The sequence below is a fragment of the Neophocaena asiaeorientalis genome, unplaced genomic scaffold, assembly GCF_003031525.2.
Source record: "Neophocaena asiaeorientalis asiaeorientalis breed wild unplaced genomic scaffold, Neophocaena_asiaeorientalis_V1.1 scaffold134, whole genome shotgun sequence".
Taxonomy (NCBI): Eukaryota; Metazoa; Chordata; class Mammalia; order Artiodactyla; family Phocoenidae; genus Neophocaena; species Neophocaena asiaeorientalis.
Genome location: NW_020185339.1, coordinates 32,715,817 through 32,736,719, shown reverse-complemented (window position 1 = coordinate 32,736,719; position 20,903 = coordinate 32,715,817). Strand labels below are relative to the sequence as shown.

At 37.1% G+C, this 20,903-nt stretch overlaps 1 protein-coding gene across 2 annotated transcripts in view; it reads right to left on the bottom strand.

Annotated features, from left to right (window-relative positions):
• Positions 1 to 20,903, bottom strand: part of NELL2 (neural EGFL like 2) — a 366,586-nt gene that overhangs the window by 207,633 nt on the left and 138,050 nt on the right. For both annotated transcript variants that reach the window (XM_024737158.1, XM_024737157.1), the window contains 3 exons: positions 17,589 to 17,680; positions 14,351 to 14,453; positions 7,542 to 7,670 (listed from right to left, as the gene is read on the bottom strand). In XM_024737158.1, the coding sequence (XP_024592926.1) occupies positions 7,542 to 7,670; positions 14,351 to 14,453; positions 17,589 to 17,680 (324 nt within the window). The remainder of the gene's footprint in view (positions 1 to 7,541; positions 7,671 to 14,350; positions 14,454 to 17,588; positions 17,681 to 20,903) is intronic.

Here is a 20,903-nt window from a genome sequence, read left to right as displayed (position 1 = left end):
TCAAGAAAAAATCCCATTTAATGTTGCATCAGAAAGAACAAAATATCTAGGAATAAATCTAGCCAAGGAAGTAAAAGACTTGTACTCAGAAAACTATACAACATGATGAAAAACTGAAGATGACACAAACAAATGGAAAAATGTGCTGTGCTGATGGATTGGAAGAATTAATGTTGCTAAAATGACCATACTCCCCAAGGCAGTATACAAATTCAATGCAGCAATCCCTATCAAAATACTAATGATATTTTTCACAGACCTAGAACAAATAATTCTAAAATTTGTAAGGAAACAAAAAAGACCCCAAATTCCAAGGGAACCTTGAAAAAGCTGGAGGTATCATGCTCCCGGATTTCAAACAATACTACAAGCTACAGTCATCAAAACAATATGATACTGGCACAAAAACAGACACATAGATCAATGGAACAAAAGAGAAAACACAGGAGGAGTTTCAAGATGGCAGAAAAGTAAGACGTGGAGATCACTTTGCTCCCCACAAATACATCAGAAATACATCTACATGTGGAACAACTCCTCCAGAACACCTACTGAACACTGGCAGAAGACCTCAGACCCCCCAAAACGCAAGAAACTCCCCATGTACCTGGGCAGGAAAAAAGAAAAAACAGAGACAAAAGAATAGGGACCAGACCTGCACCAGTGGGAGGGAGCTGGGAAGGAGGAAAGGTTTCCACACACTAGGAAGCCCCTTTACAGGCGGAGATGGCGGGTGGCAGATGGGGAAGCTTTGGAGCCACGGAGAAGAGCACAGCCATGGGGGTGCAGAGGGCAAAGCAGACAGTATCCCGCGCAGAGGATCGGTGCTGACCAGCACTCTCCAGCCCAAGAGGCTTGTCTGCTCACCCGCCGGGATGGGCAGGGGCTGGAGCTGAGGCTCCAGCTTCAGTGGGATCCCAGGGAGAGGACTGCATGAACACAGCCTGAAGGGGGCTAGTGCACCACAGCTAGGCGGGAGGGAGTCCGGGAAAAAGTTTGGAGGTGCCGAAGAGACAAGAGACTTTTTCTTGCCTCTTTGCTTCCTGGTGCGCGAGGAGAGGGGATTAAGAGGGCCGCTTAAAGGAGCTCCAGAGATAAGTGCGAGCCGTGGCTATCAGAGCGGACCCCAGAGACAGGCATGAGACGCTAAGGCTGCTGCTGCAGCCACCAAGAAGCCTGTGTGCAAGCACAGGTCACTATACACACCTTCGCTCCTGGGAGCCTGTGCAGCCCGCCACTGCCAGGGTCCCGTAATCCAGGGACAACTTCCCCGGAAGAACATACGGTGCGCCTCAGGCTGTGGCAACATCACACCAGCCTCTGCCGCCACAGGCTGGACCCACATCCGTACCCCTCTATCCCCCTGCCCTGAGCAAGCCAGAGCCCCTGAATCAGCTGCTCCTTTAACCCTGTCCTATCTGAGTGAAGAACAGACGCGCTCAGGCAACCTAAACGCAGAGGCGGGGCCAAATCCAAAGCTGAACCCCAGGAGCTGTGCGAACAAAGAAGATAAAGGGAAATTTCCTGCAGTAGCCTCAGAAGCAGGGGATTAAATCTCCACAATCAACTTGATGTCCCCTGCATCTGTGGAATATCTGAATAGACAACGAATCATCCCAAATTGAGGAGGTTGCGTTTGGGAGCAATGAAATATATATATTTTTTTCCCTTCTTCTCTTTTTGTGAGTGGGTATACCATTTGTCCTAGGGTCTGTCTGTCCGTTTTTCTGTTGTCTATTTATATTTTGTATAGTCTTTAGAGCTAGTTATCATTGGTGGATTCGTTTTTTTGGTTTGGTTGCTCTCTTCTTTATTTCTTTTTTGTTATTTTATTAGTTAAAAACATTTTTTTTAATAATTATTTTTATTTTAATAACTTTATTTTATTTTATCTTCTTTCTTTCTTTCTTTCTTTCTTTTCTCCCTTTAATTCTGAGCTGTGTGGATGACAGGCTCTTGCTGCTCCAGCCAGGCATCAGGGCTGTGCTTCTGAGGTGGGAGAGCCAAGTTCAGGACACTGGTCCACAAGAGACCTCCCAGCTCCACATACTATCAAACAGTGAAAATCTCCCAGAGATGTCCATCTCAATGCCAAGATCCTGCTCTACTCAACGAGAAGCAAGCTACAGTGCTGGACACCCTATGCCAGACAACTAGCAAGACAGGAACACAACACTTTATCAAACTACCAATGGCATTTTTCACAGAACTAGAATAAAAAATTTCACAATTTGTATGGAAACACAAAAGACCGTGAATAGCCAAAGCAATCTTGAGAAAGAAAAATGGAGCTGGAGGAATCAGGCTCCCTGACTTCATACTATACTACAAATCGACAGTAATCAAGACAGTATGGTAGTGGCACAAAAATAGAAATATAGACCAATAGAACAGTATAGAAAGCCCAGAAATGAACCCACGCACATATGGTCACATTATCTTTGTTAAAGGAGGCAAGAATATACAGTGGAGAAAACACAACCTCTTCAATAAGTGGTGCTGGGAAAACTGGACAGGTACATGGAAAAGAATGAAATTAGAACACTCCCTAACACCATACACAAAAATAAACTCAAAATGGATTAAAGACCTAAATGTAAGACCCGACACTATCAAATTCTTAGAGGAAAACATAGGCAGAACACTCTATGACATAAATCACAGCAAGATCCTTTTTGATCCACCTCCTAGAGAAATGGAGATAAAAACAAAAATAAACAAATGGGATCTAATGAAACTTCAAAGCTTTTGCACAGCAAAGGAAACCATAAAGAAGAGGAAAAGACAACCCTCAGAATGGGAGCAAATATTTGCAAATGAAGCAACAGACAAAGGATTAATCTCCAAAATTTACAAGCAGCTCATGCAGCTCAATATCAAAAAAACAAACAACCCAATCCAAAAATGGGCAGACCTAAATAGACATTTCTCCAAAGATGATATACAGATTGCCAACAAACACATGGAAGATTGCTCAACATCATTAATCATTCGAGAAATGTAAATCAAAAGTACAATGAGATATCATCTCACAGCAGTCAGAATGGCCATCATCAAAAAATCCACAAACAATAAATGCTGGAGAGGGTGTGGAGAAAAAGGAACCCTCTTGCACTGTTGGTGGGAATGTAAATTGATACAGCCAGTATGAAGAACAATATGGAGGTTCCATAAAAAACTAAAAATAGAACTACCATACGACTGAGCAATCTCACTACTGGGCCTATACACTGAGAAAACCATAATTCAAAAACAGTCATGTACGACAATGTTCACTGCAGCTCTATTTACAATAGTCAGGACATGGAAGCAACCTAAGTGTCCATCAACAGATAAGTGGGTAAAGAAGATGTGGCACATATATACAATGGAATATTATTCAGCCATAAAAGGAAACGAAATTGAGTTATTTGTAGTAAGGTGGATGGACTTAGAGTGTGTCATACAGAGTGATGTAAGTCAGAAAGAGAATAACAAATACTGCATGCTAACACATATATATGGAATCTAAAGAAAAAAAAATGGTCATGAAGAACCTAGGGGCGAGACGGGTATAAAGACACTGACCTACTAGAGAATGGACTTGAGGATATGGGGAGGAGCAAGGGTAAGCTGGGACAAAGTCAGAGAGTGGCATGGAAATATATACACTTCCAAACGTAAAATAAATAGCTAGTGCGAAGCAGCCGCACAGCACAAGGAAATCAGTTCGGTGCTTTGTGACCACCAAGAGGGGTGGGATAGGAAGGGTGGGAGGGAGGGAAATGCAAGAGGGAAGAGATATGGGGACATATGTATATGTATAACTGATTCACTTTGTTATAAAGCAGAAGCTAACACACCATTGTAAAGCAATTATACTCCAATAAAGATGCTAAAAAAAAAAAGAGAAAGCCCAGAATTAAAACCAAGCTTATGTGGTCAATTAATCTATGAAAAGGGAGGCAAGAATATACAAAGGGGAAGGATAGCCTCTTCAATACATGGTGTTGGGAAAATGGGACAGCTACATGCAAAAGAATCAAACTGACTACTTTCTCACACCATATAAAAATAAACTCAAAGTGGATTAAAGATTTAAATGTAATACCTGAAATCATAAAACTCCTAGAAGAAAACATAGGCAGTACACTCTTTGACATCAGTCTTTGAAATAATTTTTTGGATCTGTCTTCTTAGGCAAGAGAAAGAAAAGCAAAAACATACAAATGGGACTGCGTCAAACTAAAAAGCTTTTGCAGAGCAAAGGAAACTATCATCAAAACAAAAGGCAGCCTACTTAATGGGAGAAGATATTTTCAAATGATATATCCAATGAGAGGTTAATATCCAAAATATACAAAGAACTTATAATGACATCAAGAAAACTAACAACCTGATTAAAAAATGGGCAAAGGATCTGAAGACATTTTTCTAAAGAAGACATACATATGACCAAGACGCACATGAAAAGACGTTCAACATCACTAGTCATCAGTGAAATGCAAATCAAAACTACAATGAAATGTCACCTCACACCTGTTAGAATGGCTATCATCAAAAAGAACACAAGTAACGTGTCGGCAAGGGTGTGGATAAAAGGGAATGCTTGTGCACTGTTGGTGGGAATCTAAATTGATATAGTCACTATGGATGACAGTATGGAGGCTCCTCAAAAAATTAAAAACAGAACTACCATAAGATCCACCAATTCCACTTTTGGGTATTTTTCCAAAGAAAACAAAAACACTAAAACAAATGAACAAATATAATGAAAGAGAAACAGACTCACATAAACAGAGAACAAACTGGTGGGTGCCAGAGGGGAAGGGGGTTGGTGGATTAGTGAACTAGGTGAGGGATATTTAGAGGTACAAACCTCCAGTTATAAAATAAGTAAGTCTTGGGATGTAACATAAAGCATAGGTAATATAGCCAATAATACTGTAATAACTTTATATTGTGACAGATGGTAACCAGACTTATCATGCTGATCATTTTGTAATGTATCCAAATATCAAATTACTTGTTGTACATCTGAAACTAATATAATATGTAAGTCAATTATATTTCAATAAAAAATTCTTAGCAACAACAATAAAACAAAATGAAAAAGAAAATCAAATTTGATCAGAATACTGTAGAATCTGTTAACATGAATAACAAAAGATACACTAGAAGTACTCATGTCTAAAAAATTCAAGATCCCCATAATAAACCAACAAGTTTTTCCATTATTTTAACTTTTGAAGATTACTTCCTTAAATGAAAAATAAACAACATGAGGAAATTTACAAACCATTTTCCAGTATGATCCATTCAGAACAGAAAACAGCTGCCAATCTGCACTACAGATAAATGTGTAGATAAAAACAGAGATCTAGTCTTTACAATTAAATCAATTTTCAACAGGTTGTATTGATAAATAATCTAAATTTCTGGCCTCTGGCCTTGAACTCTTTCCTGTCTCAATAAATGGCAACATCAATCATGTGCTGCTCAAAATCAAAACCTTGACTCCCATTTATCACTCTTTAATTCTCCTCTACAGTAAATTATCTGCAAGCATTGTTGGCTCTACTTCCAAAACATACGTAAATATGCTCCTTCTCTTTATCTCCCTTACCACTCTCTTAATTCAGGCCATCAACAGCTTTGCTTAGGCTTCTGCAATAGCCTTCCAACTGGTCTTTCTGTTTACACTTCTGTTCTTCTGACCACATCCAACCCCAGAGTCCATCTAACACCTTGCAGCCACAGCTATCTTTTTTGATGCAAGTCTGTACGTATCACTCCCCTACTAGATGAATCTAAAATACTTACAGTCTCCCTACATTACCTGGCCCCTACCTAACTCTCCAATTGCATCTTAACTGACTCATCTGCTGCATCACATTATCCTTCTTTCTGTTTCTAGAATATCCAAGCTAGTTACCACTTAGGGTCTATCTACTTGCTATTCCTTCTAATTGGAATGCTCTGTTGCAGATCTTTCCATGTTACTTCCTTATCATCAAGTCTCAATTCAACTGTCAATCCCCTCCCAACCCCAAACCCAGAGGCTTTCCTTGACCATCTCATCTAAATTAATCCCCAATCAATTTCTATCACATCATCCTGTTTAACTTTCTTCCTATTATTTATAACTACCTTAAATTACCTTCTCTACTTCTAAGCTACCCTCTTATTCTCTGTCTTCTCCCTTGAATGTTAGCTCCTGAGCACTGGAACCTTATCAGTCTTATTCACCATTTACTACCCAGTGCCTAGAAAAGTGCTTGGTACACAGTAGATGCTCACTAAATATTTATTACAAGAGTGAATATACTTAACAACAACAAAAAGAAGCAGCTCAAAATATGAATAATTATCTTAAGATTCAAAAAGAAGTATTGTATGAATTTATATCATGTGATTTCATGTTACACACATTAACAATATCAGTGGAACTTATTACATACTAGAGATCCCAAATATTAATGAAAAATACATTATTTTACTAAGTGACTTTAAATTCATTTCTAATATAAAACCTTTCAAAATGAGGAATTTTAAATCTACTTATGAATGGGGAAGGGAAGCTATATGTCTTTCTTTTGGCAAAAATAGAATGGTCTCTTTAGGACTGAATCAGAAGCATTTAAAGGAATATGCTGAGAAAAAAAAGGTCAATTTAAAAAGTGAAAACCTATTGAAACCTGAGGGGAACAAAAGAAATTGGTTTCCAAAGGACCAGTAAATCATCATGTAGCTAAACACGATCTCTAAGGACTGATGGCACATTCTTGACATCTGGAAATGTTAAGTCCAAAACTGTCCAAGTGCCCAAATAACACCATATCAGTGTTCTTAGTTGCAAGACCCACTAGCTAGTCACACAATTAATGAGAATGATTCAAATGTGTGCCTTGGGGAAATTATGAATTACTACATCTCTTGGACTTCTAGGGTCTTCCCGAACAGTCAAAGCCACAGAATTTGTGAATGCCAGGGGCCCCATCACTGTATTTGGACTGTTTCAATGAGACAATAAACTGCCTGGGATATTAGTTAAGATTTTTAAAATAACTAGGAAACTATTTTCTCCACTGGAGCTATTTACTAAATACCACAGAGCATGAATACAACCACTGAGATTACAGACAGTAGCAAACAAAAATGGTGCTGGGCACTTTACGTTCCTGTTAATTGACTGTCTTCGTTCGTTACACAACATTGTCGGAAAAAATGTGACTACGATTCTAACTGCAAGCCACTGTATTCATGTCAATGTGTGAACTACCTGAATATCTAATTATGAAAAAAAGAAGGCAATTTCACAGTGGAAGCATTGTCCTAATTCAAGGAACCCAGCCATATGAACTGATTAGCCTGACATGTAGCAGATAGCTGAAAAACTTTAATTTGAAAGATAATTATTTTTAGCTGATTAATATCCTTCAGATCAAATTCACTGATTTTAATGGGCCCATCAACTTGACGACCTGGGAAATTAATAAATTTTGCATGCAGTAATCCTAGGAAATTTATACAGCCAAGCTACACATCATTACAAGGATTACCTTCACAGTAGGCATTATCCTCTCGAAGAGCCCTAAAACCATCTCGACAGCTACAAACGGCCCTGTCATTCAGATTTCTGCAGACAGAATTCTCCATGCAGTTATGCCTTTCAGAACAAAAGTCATAACCTACAAGAAAAAAGAAACTTATTAGGGTAAATAAAATCATAACAAAGCAAATAAACTTTGTCTCCTTAAAATCTTTCTTTAATTTAGAAGCTATATTTCTCTAAACGATTAAGTTGATATCTTCATCCAATGTTTATAGGACCATATGCTATGTGCACTAAAAAGTTTTTGAGTGTGTTTAACTCAATTAATTCCTTCTTGAAGTTAACTCAATTAATTCCTTCTTGAAGTCTCCTCTATTTCTGACTTTATAAATGCTATCTCTAGTCCCTAATATTCCAATTACAGTCCTCCAAATATTGGAAACAAAGAAAGATTCTTGGAGTACAAAATGAAGATTTACAATATAGAAGACAACACAGTGAGGAAGGAAAGTGATCTGAGAATTACTGATTGAACACTGTCAATAACTATGAGTAACACAGACCAAGCCAGATGAGATGTGCACATTATGTATTTAAGAAATGAAACAGACAACTTGGCATCCTTAAAAAACCCCACAAAACTGTAAACGTATAAAAAAAATCACATCACTTTAATCTAATTTTCTCAGGAAATCTGCAAGACAAAATATGTCCACTCAAAAGAAAAAGAAAGTTTTTATGAATTATAAAGATTTCACAGATTCCAGAGTCTTTATGTAAAGGAAAGAAAAATGGAACATTTCATAAACAGTGACACCAATCATGTGTAATTTCTCAAATCTCTTTTTCCTGTGTGAATCCCTGTTCAAAGATCATCTAAGATGCTGAAATAAAAAGCTGGAACACTGGAATCCATATTTAATGGAAATTATATGATTATACATCATTCAAACAATTTTCAAATTGCTTGATGCATAAATTTTCTGTCTCGTTTTACATTGTCTAATGAATTATTTTTTCACCATGTATAAAAGAAAAGAGGTCCAGAAGAATACATTTCATGTCGCTCAGAATAAACTCATCTGCTTACATGCAAGAAAAGACTTTTACTTGAGCAAATCATGAAGATGTAAGTTCTACACTCATCTTATTTGTTATCAAATTACCATACAGTGCTATGATTCAGTGAAAGGGTGAACTAAGCTATACCGCAGCCAAAAGGTATACTCTGGTTCAGCACAATGGTTGATGTCCATTCCAGTTGGTTTGTGCCCATAATGACTATGTTGAATATTGACCCAGAGTTAAAACAAATCTTCCATGAAATGCAACTACAATGTATAGTAAAATAGTGTTTGTACAATTTAATAAGCCTTAGGAAGGGTGAGGCTCTCAAAATACAGTGATGCATTTAAAAAGGATAGGAAAAATCAAAAGAATTAGTGATTTCTACAGAAATAAAATAAAATAGAACAGAGTGTATGAAGATTGGAAAAATATATAGTCAATAACAGCACTGAAATCACTTGACAACTTTTCTTGACAAGATTCTTCACAATCTAAATTCTCATGATTAAGGCTGAAAATTTAGAAGCAAAAGGTTCACTCTTAAGGAAAGGAAAAGTTAAACATGTTTTCTCCTTGGGTCTTTTTATTCCCTTCTTTAAGTAGCTAAATTGAGACCATATTTCTTAAAATGTATTCCAGTGTCTTACAATGCCTGATGAGGGATAATTTCAGCTAAAAAGTCATCCTCATTCTCTATACCAATAGCTCAGCACACCATCAACCTAAAATGAAAATGTCCCACAAAATCACTTTATATTTATTCTAAATTAAAACAATGTTACTAAAAAAAACTGGCCCACTCCTTAAGATACACAGAGAATTAAGGGACCATGTTTTAACAGCGCTAAATCTGTAGAAGTTTACCTGTAATGCTTCAAACAACTTTTAGAGAGCAGTGACTAAGAACAGGAACTGTTCCTGACGCACTTTTACTTTTCTTTCGTAAGTTTATATTTTTCAAAACCATCTTTCAACACTTCATTTTGATGCATTTTCTCTTCTCCTATTTTTCAGACTCTGTTCAATCCATGCTGTCACTGTCTATGCCATAAGCCTCCTCTATTACAATCCATTTCCCGTCTGTATAAGTAACGGTAAGACCCCCTCATCTCAGCATCAAATATCATGCACACGCTCACCATGCAGTGTTTAATTGCTGCAAGAATTTTCTAACTATAAGATAACAGTATGATTCTACTTTTCATTGTTTTAGGTTCAGTTATGGAGTACTTCACTTTTCATCAGATGAGTTTTTTTAAGTTAACCTGGAGACTTGAAAACTGAAAATTTTGTCAAATACTAATTTACTCTAAACAATGTCAGATAGCTATTTTGATTTAGTCTCTCAAGAAATAAGTTGATTGAATCTATTGGTTGTTTTACTGCTTAGATTCAAAAATGCCAAGGTTAAAATGTTAACTACTGATGGTCAGAAAATTCAGACTCAGTTAAAGGGGCTTGTTTCCAATCTATAGGGAAAAACTTCAAAAAAAATCAGAGTATGGGTTGGCAATAAACCATAGTCCTTCCACCATTATAGCCACATTCCTACTCATCTGTGCTTGGTTTTTGGAGTTGAAAGACCTGGATTTACATCTGATCTCTACCACTTACTGGCTATGTAAATTACTAGCTGTGTAAGTTAATTAACCTTTCTAAACCTTCAGCTTTTCTCACCTGTAAAATTAGGATAATATCTACCTTGCAAAAGGTTCAAATGAGATCATCTATGTAAAAGTGTAATAGTATAGCATTTGTTAATAATTAAAGCAGTTAGAGTATTACTAATAAGCCATAAGCCAAATGTGTTGAGATACCTATCATAGGAGAAAATTCAAATATTTGCTATACATGGATAGATTAATGATCTAATACAATCAGGTCTTTCTTTTATTTCCTCCTTTGGGTTTTAACCTCAAGGATACCAAGTTTTCTATTCCTTTTAAGCTTTCCAAATTTACATGAGATTCTTTCATTAAGTGTACTAGATCTTTCTATAAAATATTAATAAGCATTTTTCTATGACTGAGGATACAAAAGGGTAAGGAAGGGTCGGATACAAAAGATTATGCGTAAGAACAATATAAATAAATGTTATTCATAATAACCAGGAGAAAGAGAATGCAATAGTTTTGAAGTGAATATTTGTTGGTTTTGCCTTACAGGTGTCTATTCCTCCTTTTTGTGGAAAAAAACAAAACAAAACAAAAACCTAGTCATACCTGGGATGAACTCTTCACCTCTACTGTTAGCCTAGGTGCTTACAGGAAAATGGACTACCCTGCCCACTGGTTAAGGCCACACCAGTCAATGCATCCCACTGGTATGGACATAGTAATTTCTTCAGGTCTGAGCAAATGATGCAGTTCAGGTTAACGCAGATAATTGAAACTCAATTCTGGGACCTTTGTTCAACTCACGAGGATACTGAACTTTCTCTTCCACCTACTTGAGTATCATAATAACGTGAGCATAAGAATGTCAGGGAACACACAGAGTCTGAAAATAAGGCCGCCTCAGAGGAGACAAACAGAAAGATGCATCTAAGCAAAGGGGCGAGATTTGAGATCTGAGTCAAGCCACTCACTGGGGCCATGTATTCCACTGTTTGCTTAAGTCAGTTGCATTGGGTGTTCTATCAATTGTACCTGAAAGAATATTAACTCATATCAGTATCGTCTGCAAGATGATGGATAATCCTGATTTTTCCCAAAAGGTAGTTCACGTGCATGGATGAACATTTTAAAAAACAGTACTGATAGCAATGGAATTATTTAAATGTGTATAAAAAAATACATGAATCTAACAAATAATCCCATTATTTCATGGCTACTACTGCTTAGGAATAAAACTAAATTTTCACAAAATGAGTTGACTAACAGTAGACATTAAAACATTAACTAAATAATGTTATTTGTGGTACACAGATAACAAGAATCATGAAGATGTAATTGAATGACGTGGGAAACTATGAATTGTCCAGAAGTTGGGTGCAAACAATTTACACCCACTCAGCCTTATGCACACGGTGCCTCTATCACTTCTAATTGTAAGGCACGACAAAGTCAATGCTAAATTAAAGTTGGGCATCCAGTGAATAGGACTTGATGGTCTGTAAGCAGAGAAAGGGGCGGCCAAGGGAGGAGAAGAAGAATGGGATGGGCTGAGATACGAAAACATATAGCTTCACGTTATTTCTGTACCTTTCTAAGTCAGAGTCCTCGCTGTATCATGAAGTCTCTGTCGTGCTGTAATTTGTCATAAGCTTCCTTGAAAGAGCTCTCAAATATGAAAAAAGTGAAAAGAACATTCCTGCTACACTGTTCCTGAGCTGCTACAACTGAAGACAGCAGGGTACCTAGAAAACAGCCCTGGCTGGATTTGACTTGGTGCCTAGAAATTTGGAGCTTTATTTCGGTGCACAGCTTGGTTTCCAACCACCGGCCGAGCCTCCAGTGGAAAGGTCAACAATTTAATCTCATGCTCTTCCCTCAGGGAATATTTACTAACTCATTGAACAACTTAGTTTTTCAGATGTGAACATGGCATCTTTAGCACTAGGCAGACAGGCCTGGAAACTGGAGGCCAACCATACTACAAATGAATTTGTCACAATATGTGTGTAGGAGTTGACTCAAACTTTAAGCCTTCAAAACTTGACGTTTTTTAGTTTAAAAGTCAGAGAATACCAGGAGGACTCATTTGTTTATTCTATTTATTTGAAGTCAGAAATGGAAGTAACCTTTATTTTAAATGGTGCTAAATGTTTCAAGAAAGGCCAACTTGTCCAATTTCAGTTCCAGTTCTAAACCAGAGGTTCTCAATCCAGGCTGAGTAAAATAATTTATTGAAGAGTGTTTTTTAAGGTGATACCAAGGCTCCATCCCATATATCTGAAATCTGGCTCTGAAACACTTATTCAGGAATTAGGAAAAGGTATTTGAGTTTTGCCTTAGCGAAGGCAACTCCATATTGGAAGCCCCAGTTCCATTTTGAGAAAAACCTATGACCTAGGCCTGACTAAGTTATAATATGATTAAATGCTTAAAGAATAACCTTCTACATGCTTGAGAAATTCCAGGAACTATAGGACATTTCAAGCCTGCAGCTACAGGTTAACTGCTCTCCCTACACAATCAAGGTGACTCGGACCAGACCACTGCACCACCAATTTCAAGGTAATTATCGAAGCAGACTGTGCTGCTCCACACATAGCCCCCTACTGCACACCTCTAAAACTTTTCCTTTACAAACTCCTGTCCCCTAACTGGCAACTCGGAGATGGTTTTGGGGACACTAGTCCATCTTCCCAGGTTGCCGGCTTCCTGAATAATACATCTTTCTTTTTCCACCAAACCTTGTCTCCAGAACATTGACTTTTGAGCAATGAGAAGCCAAACCTGAGTTTGGTTCTGGCTCTGGCCGGTCACATATCAATGATATCAGGATCTCAGGTGGAGGGGGTGTAGGTCATGGTATATTTTGTCATTGTATTGATATTTTGAGTGGGCTGTGTAAACATATTAATTTTTAAAACTATAGGCAATTTAAATGTAACCAGTTTTGTAGCTAGCTTTTCCATTCTTAATTTGCTCTTGGTAATGTATTAAGGCTCTTTAAAAAGAAATGGATGCAATCAGGCAGTCTTAATTGAATGGATGGAAGAAGTAGCTAAAAAGAAAATGAAAAAACTGTACCACCCTCCTAAAAATGGGAGAGAGGGATCTTATGTTTCCTTTTTAATAGATGAGATTAAAAGGAAACAAAATAGTATATGTTTTATAAAGTTTCTTTTTCTTACTTTTTTCCATTTAAGTTTTATTTTGCACCAATAAAGGCTATTATTAAAACAAGTGCTAGTAGCTCATTTAAGGCACTGTTATACAGTACCAACTACATGAGTTATGAGTCTCAGCTACATCCCAGGTGTCATACTAGGTGTTAAGAATATAGAGATGAATATAAAGACCCAGCCTGTTACATTTTGCACCTCAAGGTGCAAAATCCAACGAAGGAGACAGATTCACAAACACATAATTTCAGGATAACACAAGAAGGCACATATAATTTCATGATTGGTAGGGAACATAAAAATTCCATATAATTAATTAATCCTTTAGTTTAATACTTAAATCTATAACAAAATACCAAGTTTAAGAATCTTTTGTGATGGGCAACTCACTGCCTCCTGGGCAGCCCACTGCATTTCTGAATACCTCAAGTTTTACTGTTTTCTTATACTGAACTAAAAATCTAAGTTCCTTCTACTTATTGGTCATAGGCTTATCATCATAGAGGCAACACAGAATAAGCAATGCATGTCTGATGGCCTCTCTCTTCTTGGTAGTGTAGAAGCCTATCAGTGAAGGAGAGTGGAATTGTGAAGAGAGGGATTTGAACAACATGGGAATTATGCTCAGACAATTATAAAAACAGACTGAAGAGAAAAGAAAGGAAATCGCCCCCCACCCCTGCCAAAAAAAAGAAACAATAAAATAACTCAGCACTGTTGTGTAAATGTTTTCAACAATGCCATGCTGACTCAGGACAAGTACACAGAGAGAAGTATAGAAACCCAGAGCTTGAGACAGGTACAATACACCCTGCAGAAATGCATGGGAGCATCTCGATTTTAATTCGATAGTCTTTGGAAATAACTTGATTATAAAAAGTTCTATTTCCTGTCAGTTGAAGTAGCCTCTTAGAATGACTCATGCACATAAATTTTATTTTACAAACAAGCCTTACCTTTACAAACTTTGCAACAGCTATGAGACAAGGTAATCTGATGAGACTCTGGACAATCCAGAGCTGGACAGCCTGAACTCTCAACCAGCTTCATGGTCTGGTCCTGTCAGACAACAGAAAATAAAAGCTTCAAACCTCTTAATTAGGAATAACTCAGAAGTTTCCAGATCCGACATCCAAGAAATTTCTTCGAACATGAGAGTAAAATTTTCACCCTGAGAACCTCTGCACAGGTCACACACTCACTTGCAAAATAACATTAAATGACAACTGGAAAGCCTTTCAAATGGACAAGCAGCTCTGGGAATGGAAGCATGCCACACTGCAGCCATGCCTTCAATTTCCAAACATCAGGGTAATCCTGAAAGATTCTGTTAGTTTACAACATATTTGCACATCCAGATGACAACTGTGTCAAATATACAGCTTGAATTCTATCAATAGCTCACTTTGGAAAAAACAATAAATAAAACCTGGGCTTTTTAAACATTCTCATTTCAAAGTTTCGTAAACTGTTATAGATTATCCCAAGTGAGTGTGATGAGGAACATTGGGGATCTCTCACAAAACTATAAGGAAAATGAGGGCAGGATTTATGTCTCTTGAGCATGAACGTCTTGCATTTTTTCTGGCATATGATAAGTAATCGAAAAATTTTCCTGAATGAATGAATAAATCAATGTAAAACGATTATAGTTCTAGCCACCGAAGTAGATAAAACCCTTCTCAAAGAGAAACCAAAATACAGAACAGAATACTTTTCTGATAAATGTAACAGCACTGCCCTTGAAGCAAACATTTTGCTTCTATACTGTCAACCCCCAGTCTCTTTAAGAGCGAGGGTCATTAACTGTTATACTATGCTTACCAATACATAAGTAATAAAATAACCGTTGGAACTTGAAGGCTTCTGTTTTAATACTGCTCAATAGCTTAGCTTTTTAGATATCATTTCTACAAGTACTGCTTTTATTGAAGAAATCGTAATTTCAATATCTCCCTCTTCCTGGCTTATCAATGGAAAGGACCTTCTCCAAGTCACCATAATGGCAGGAAAAAAAAAGAAAGTGTCAGAAGACATGTATACAGTGGAGTCAAACGCTATTCTTCCTTTGGTTTGACGGTAATATCCATTCTAATAATCTTATTTTCAGGACCACCGTGTTTTTCTGTGTTACTATGAAACTCACAGACCCCCCAGGACACATTTTCAAGGCCACAAAACTGACAATAAAGGAACAAAGAAGGACTAGAATTGACAGCCCAGAAAATGGAAGCCTGAGAGAGATGACAATTATGTAAAATAGCTCAGGGGCCTGAAGGGAGAAAAAACAATGGGAGTCCTTAATGTCAAGAATTTAGTGAAGAATACAAAAGCTTATGCAATTCTGGTAGAGCTGTGCTGTAGAATCCATAGCCACTAGCTACAAGATTCTGACAACTCTGTATGATAAAATAATGTAAAATATTTCATTAAGAATTTTATACTGATTACATTAGAAATGATAATATTTTGGATATATGGGGTTGAATACAGAAAATTTAGCCCAAATAAAAATCACATGTGTGGCTTGCATCATATTTCTACTGGACAGCACAGCATTAGAGGGTAGGAAGTGATTTCTTTTGTTTGAGCAAATAAATGGTAACATTTATTCATTCACCCAATATTTACTAAGCACCTGCAGAGTTGCCTATACACAGACTTCTCACAAATCGAATTTAAAATAAAATCACTTTATAGGTATTTTAAAATCAAATAGGAAACTATCTCAGTAAATTTTAGATCATAATTATCAGTATTATGGAATACACTTGTCAAATGAAAAGAACACACACACACACAAAGTGGAGAATCTTCAAATGCCCTCACAATTTTCAGATTTAGGGCTGATATTGCAAAGTTAGCGTTCACTTAGAAACCAGCTGATAAAAGTTTTCCACCTTCCTTGAAGTAAAATTTCTCTGATTTCCTTGGTGTTGCTAGATCTCACTCCAAGCCTTCCAATCCTTATATCTACCGTGGGACCTGCTCCACTCAAAACAGCACTGGTGAAGGGATGCTGACGCAGAAAAATCCATCTGGAAATATAGCTTCAGCAAGTGTGTTAGTGTTTCTAATGCCCCAGCTCCCTTAACTTTAAGATGGTAACCTACATCATGGGAGAGCTTATTTAAAGCCAAAAGAAGCAGCTAGAATACCTTATAATGGACATGGACAAATCAGAGCTTTCACGTTCCAGAAACCAAATCTGTCACAGTTTTGCATCTTTATGTCTCTGCCTTGCTTATCCCAAATGTCTTCCAACTTAAGATGCACGAGGTATACAGCTGGATTTTTCAGATTCAACTTATCTTGGCAAAATTCTGAGGATTTTCCTTTCCCCAACACTTAATCATATGAATGCTCACAGTTTATTGCCAGCAGAGTAAATCACTTATCTTAATTTTCTAAATAACCTATACATACTAAATCATCCCCACAAACCATGTACAGGAGGCATTTGAAGAAGAAAATTAAGGATCAAATGTAAATGAACCCTAAAGCAGAAACTTTATATGTAGACAGTTTCCTTTAGACAGAATATGGCTTGAAATATAACATTATGGTCAAGGAATATAAAATCATAGTTTATAAAAGGTAAATGTGAAAAGTGTTATGAAACATATTTAGTTTTTCAATTAGTAGGTCAAGAAGCAGACTTAAAATGAATCACGTTTGCTTCAGAAGCATACGTCAAGAGCACATTTATAAAACATTCCCCTTAAAATTATTTAAAAGATTCCTCCCAAAGGAATTAAGATCAATATCAATCTCATCTCCATCCAACACCTAATTTTTATTAGGTATATTTGGTTCTGATTTTAATTGGACTGATATTTATCACGAGTCAAAAGCAAGAGTGAGAACAGGCCAAGTCTAATTTTATCTAATACATTTTCTTCAAAACAGCAAACAAGGAGTTGATTTGTGTTTGGAAAATGTAAGACAACTTCATAAAACTTTAATATGACAAAAGAGTGTTTTTATTTATTGGGAAAATTATTTTACAACCACTAATTTACATGATTGCAAAAACAATGAGAATTTCTATACATTTGAGCCATAATTATCATCTTAAATTTTCTCTTTGCCTTAGAATTTTAAAGGTATTACAAGGGTGAGATTTTTAAAGGAACATTTACTGTGTTCATGTAACGGAAAGAAATTTGAAACACACATGAAGAGCTTCCTTACCTTGCACTCATAGAGAACACATACGCCAGAAGAGGAGTAGACCGTATTTCTTTCTCCTTCAAAATAGGTTCGTCCATGAAATTGGCATACAGCTTTGGAGTAAAAAAACATATATATTTTTTAAATGTTTCATTAAGAAAAATAGCTTACAGGTGTTCAGATCATTTTGCCACAATATTTCACATGTCCTTGTGACTTTTCAAGGTGTTTGAGTAACTGTAAACCTAAATTCAACCCAATATAAGGCACATGTAGGCTCAAGTTATTTTCATGCCCATTAAGTTCAGAGAGTAAAATAAGGTACAAAAAGGATAAGAGGCAATGGCAAGTCAGAATTAAACTCTGAAAAAGGAGTGCTGATAAGCAGACTCAAAGCTAATTACTTGCCTGTTGATGATGTCCCACTTCAGGGCACATTAAGCAGGTGCTCAAAGAGCTACAAATCAGGGGCAACACAAATATGAGAAAAGTTCATTTTTATATACCATTACAGAATTTTTTTTTTTTTTTTTTGCGGTATGCGGGCCTCTCACTGTTGTGGCCTCTCCCGTTGTGGAGCACAGGCTCCGGACGCGCAGGCTCAGCGGCCATGGCTCACGGGCCCAGCTGCTCCGCGGCATGTGGGATCGTCCCAGACCGGGGCACGAACCCATGTCCCCTGCATCGGCAGGCGGACTCTCAACCACTGCGCCACCAGGGAAGCCCCATTACAGAATTTTAAAACAGAAAATTAGAAAGAAACTATTTTAATTCCAGTACATACATGTAAACGTTATGTTTTATGGGTTAGTATCATTTTACTTGTAAGTACATGTGGGTTAAGGCACCCTATTTAAGATGTTAAAAGGTCTTAATCTGGGCCTGCCTTGCTTCCATCACAATTAAATAAAATTTTAAGATAGAACTTCAGACTCAGTGGTGAAAACATTTTTAATGAGTGAAGATGCATACAAAGTATCAAAGAATTTTTTTGAGACTTTCAAAATATTTACAATTCACAGCAAACATTTAGCCAATGGAAACTGCTTGCTTGTTTTGAAATGAATGTTACACACTACCTATGTTGACTCATCACCTAAACAGAGACAGATTTACCCTAAAGCTAATTAAGCTTAACTTTCAGTATCCTTCTTGGGCTTAGCCCTCCATTCTAAGACTCTGAACCAACTTTTGTTTTCACAGATTTGCACTGTTTTCCTTTCAAAGGACACTCAATATTGTAGATGCTTTGGAGCTCCATAACATCTAGATCAACCCAAGCTAATCACTTCAAAAGACCAGAGGAAGCAGTCATCTGATAGGAAAAAAACTCAAGCAGTTTGTTAGCCCTATTTACTAAATCCAATTTTTAATTTTAACTACATGGATTTTACAAAAGGGGTGTGTATATTTCCTTTTAATTCCATTGTGTAAGTTAGAATAAAGTCCCTCTTCAGAATTTATATATCCCATTATCTTTAAAAGTATCACATTGCCTAAAAAAATTTATAACAAAGAAATTAGACATACTTCTATTAAATATTGAGTATATATATGGTTGTAGAAATATTCATATTTAAGCCAACTTTCATCTTTGCCCAAAAGTTAACTGATTATTTAAAAGCTGTACATTTAAATAATGGAAAGCATGCACATTTTAAAAATGCCATCCTTCAGCTGATCTCCTTACTCAGCTTTTATTAACAAATTTCACTATATAATATATATTACTGGCAAATTGATTTTAAAGTTTTGGGGGTTGTTGGAAGTGAATACAACTTACTTGCATAAATTATATTACTTAAAAGCTGGCTGAAACTTGCTCACTCATGAATATTCAAACTGAAAATAGGGAGTTGTCAGTTGCATACTATCTATCATATATGAATTACAATAGCATGTGCATTTACTTAATGAACCTGATTGATTGTAAAATGTCTATATCCAACGTGTAATTTTTAAGATTGTGCTTTGTTTTTTCTTATGAGATTCAATAACCTCAAAGTACCAAGATCTGGCTTATGGCATGTTCAATTATACTTAAGTACCACATTTTATAAGATAAGGAGAATAAATAAAACCTTCTTCTATTCAGCACCTGCCAGTCAAAGGTTCCTAAGCCTATTATATTATACAACTCGGTAACTGCAGTCTATTCAAGTCCAAGCTTATGTTGAAGAAAAAAATATGATGTTCCAAGTCTTTCTTAGAGCAAAGGGAAAAGGAAACACTGTAAAACCACAAGGGTAAGTTCTTCTTATACGAAGTCTTATGATAATTTAATACTCATGCAGAGCAGATGGACCTTCTGCTCTAAACTCTTAATTCAAAAGACTCAAATAGGCAACTTGTGAGACAACAGGGCACCAAATGGAGCTTGGCAGAGCGAGAAGCACGAAACAAATGAGATCACAATTGCTTCATTTCCTTTCAATCGATCCGCACAAGCAGGGTGAATTTGGCTTAGAAAGAACCCAAAGTGAGTGATTTTTGTCTCATTTCTTTCTTGATCAGTTGCTGTGATTCTCCATAATTCTGAGGTTTACTCTAAATACCTAGTAATGCCATCAGGGTATGCCTTCCCTAGGTTCTTTAGGGGAAAAATGTTAAGAAACTCAGAAATATATACCTATATATATACATATATAGGTATATATTCCTAATCATTCCTAAAAAATACTACAAGGAATCTTGAAGATCCATAAGGATGGCTCTGGGACGTAGGAGTAGACTGCAGGAGTAAAAGTCGTTATTAATTTGTTGATACATTTAACAAATACGTACTGAGCTCCTGGTAACATGCCAGGTAGTCTGCTAGGTACTAGGATTCAAAGATGAAAGAGACATGTTTCTACCCCTCACTACTGAGTTGGGAAGACAGACTCGTACACAACTAACTATAATAAAAGCCAAGCTCAAGTGCTATAACTGAGAAATTCATAAGTGACAGGTAAACACAGGAGACAAAGTGGTAAACTGGGGGCGGGGGCGGGGGCACTGGATCAAAGGTGAGGAAACAAGGGCTGGAGAAGGACCCAGACTCTAGCAATAGCAACAAGTCATCATCACCCCAGGGATAAGGAACAGGGAGAGGAAATGGTTTTATTGGAGCCCACAGTGAGCCAGAGTTATGAAGGAGAGGCAGCCCAGTGGGAGTCGAAATCATGAGAGACACAGGTACCACCAGAAGCCCAGCCAGGTGCAGGGAAGGAGCAGGGGAGAAACACGGCCAACTCTCTCTTCTGGCCTTCTGATTTCCTGCCAGTGCATCTCATTGGCAAACCCTACCCAAAGCCAGCTGGCAAGGAGACCAGGGTGATACAGTCTGCAGAAGTC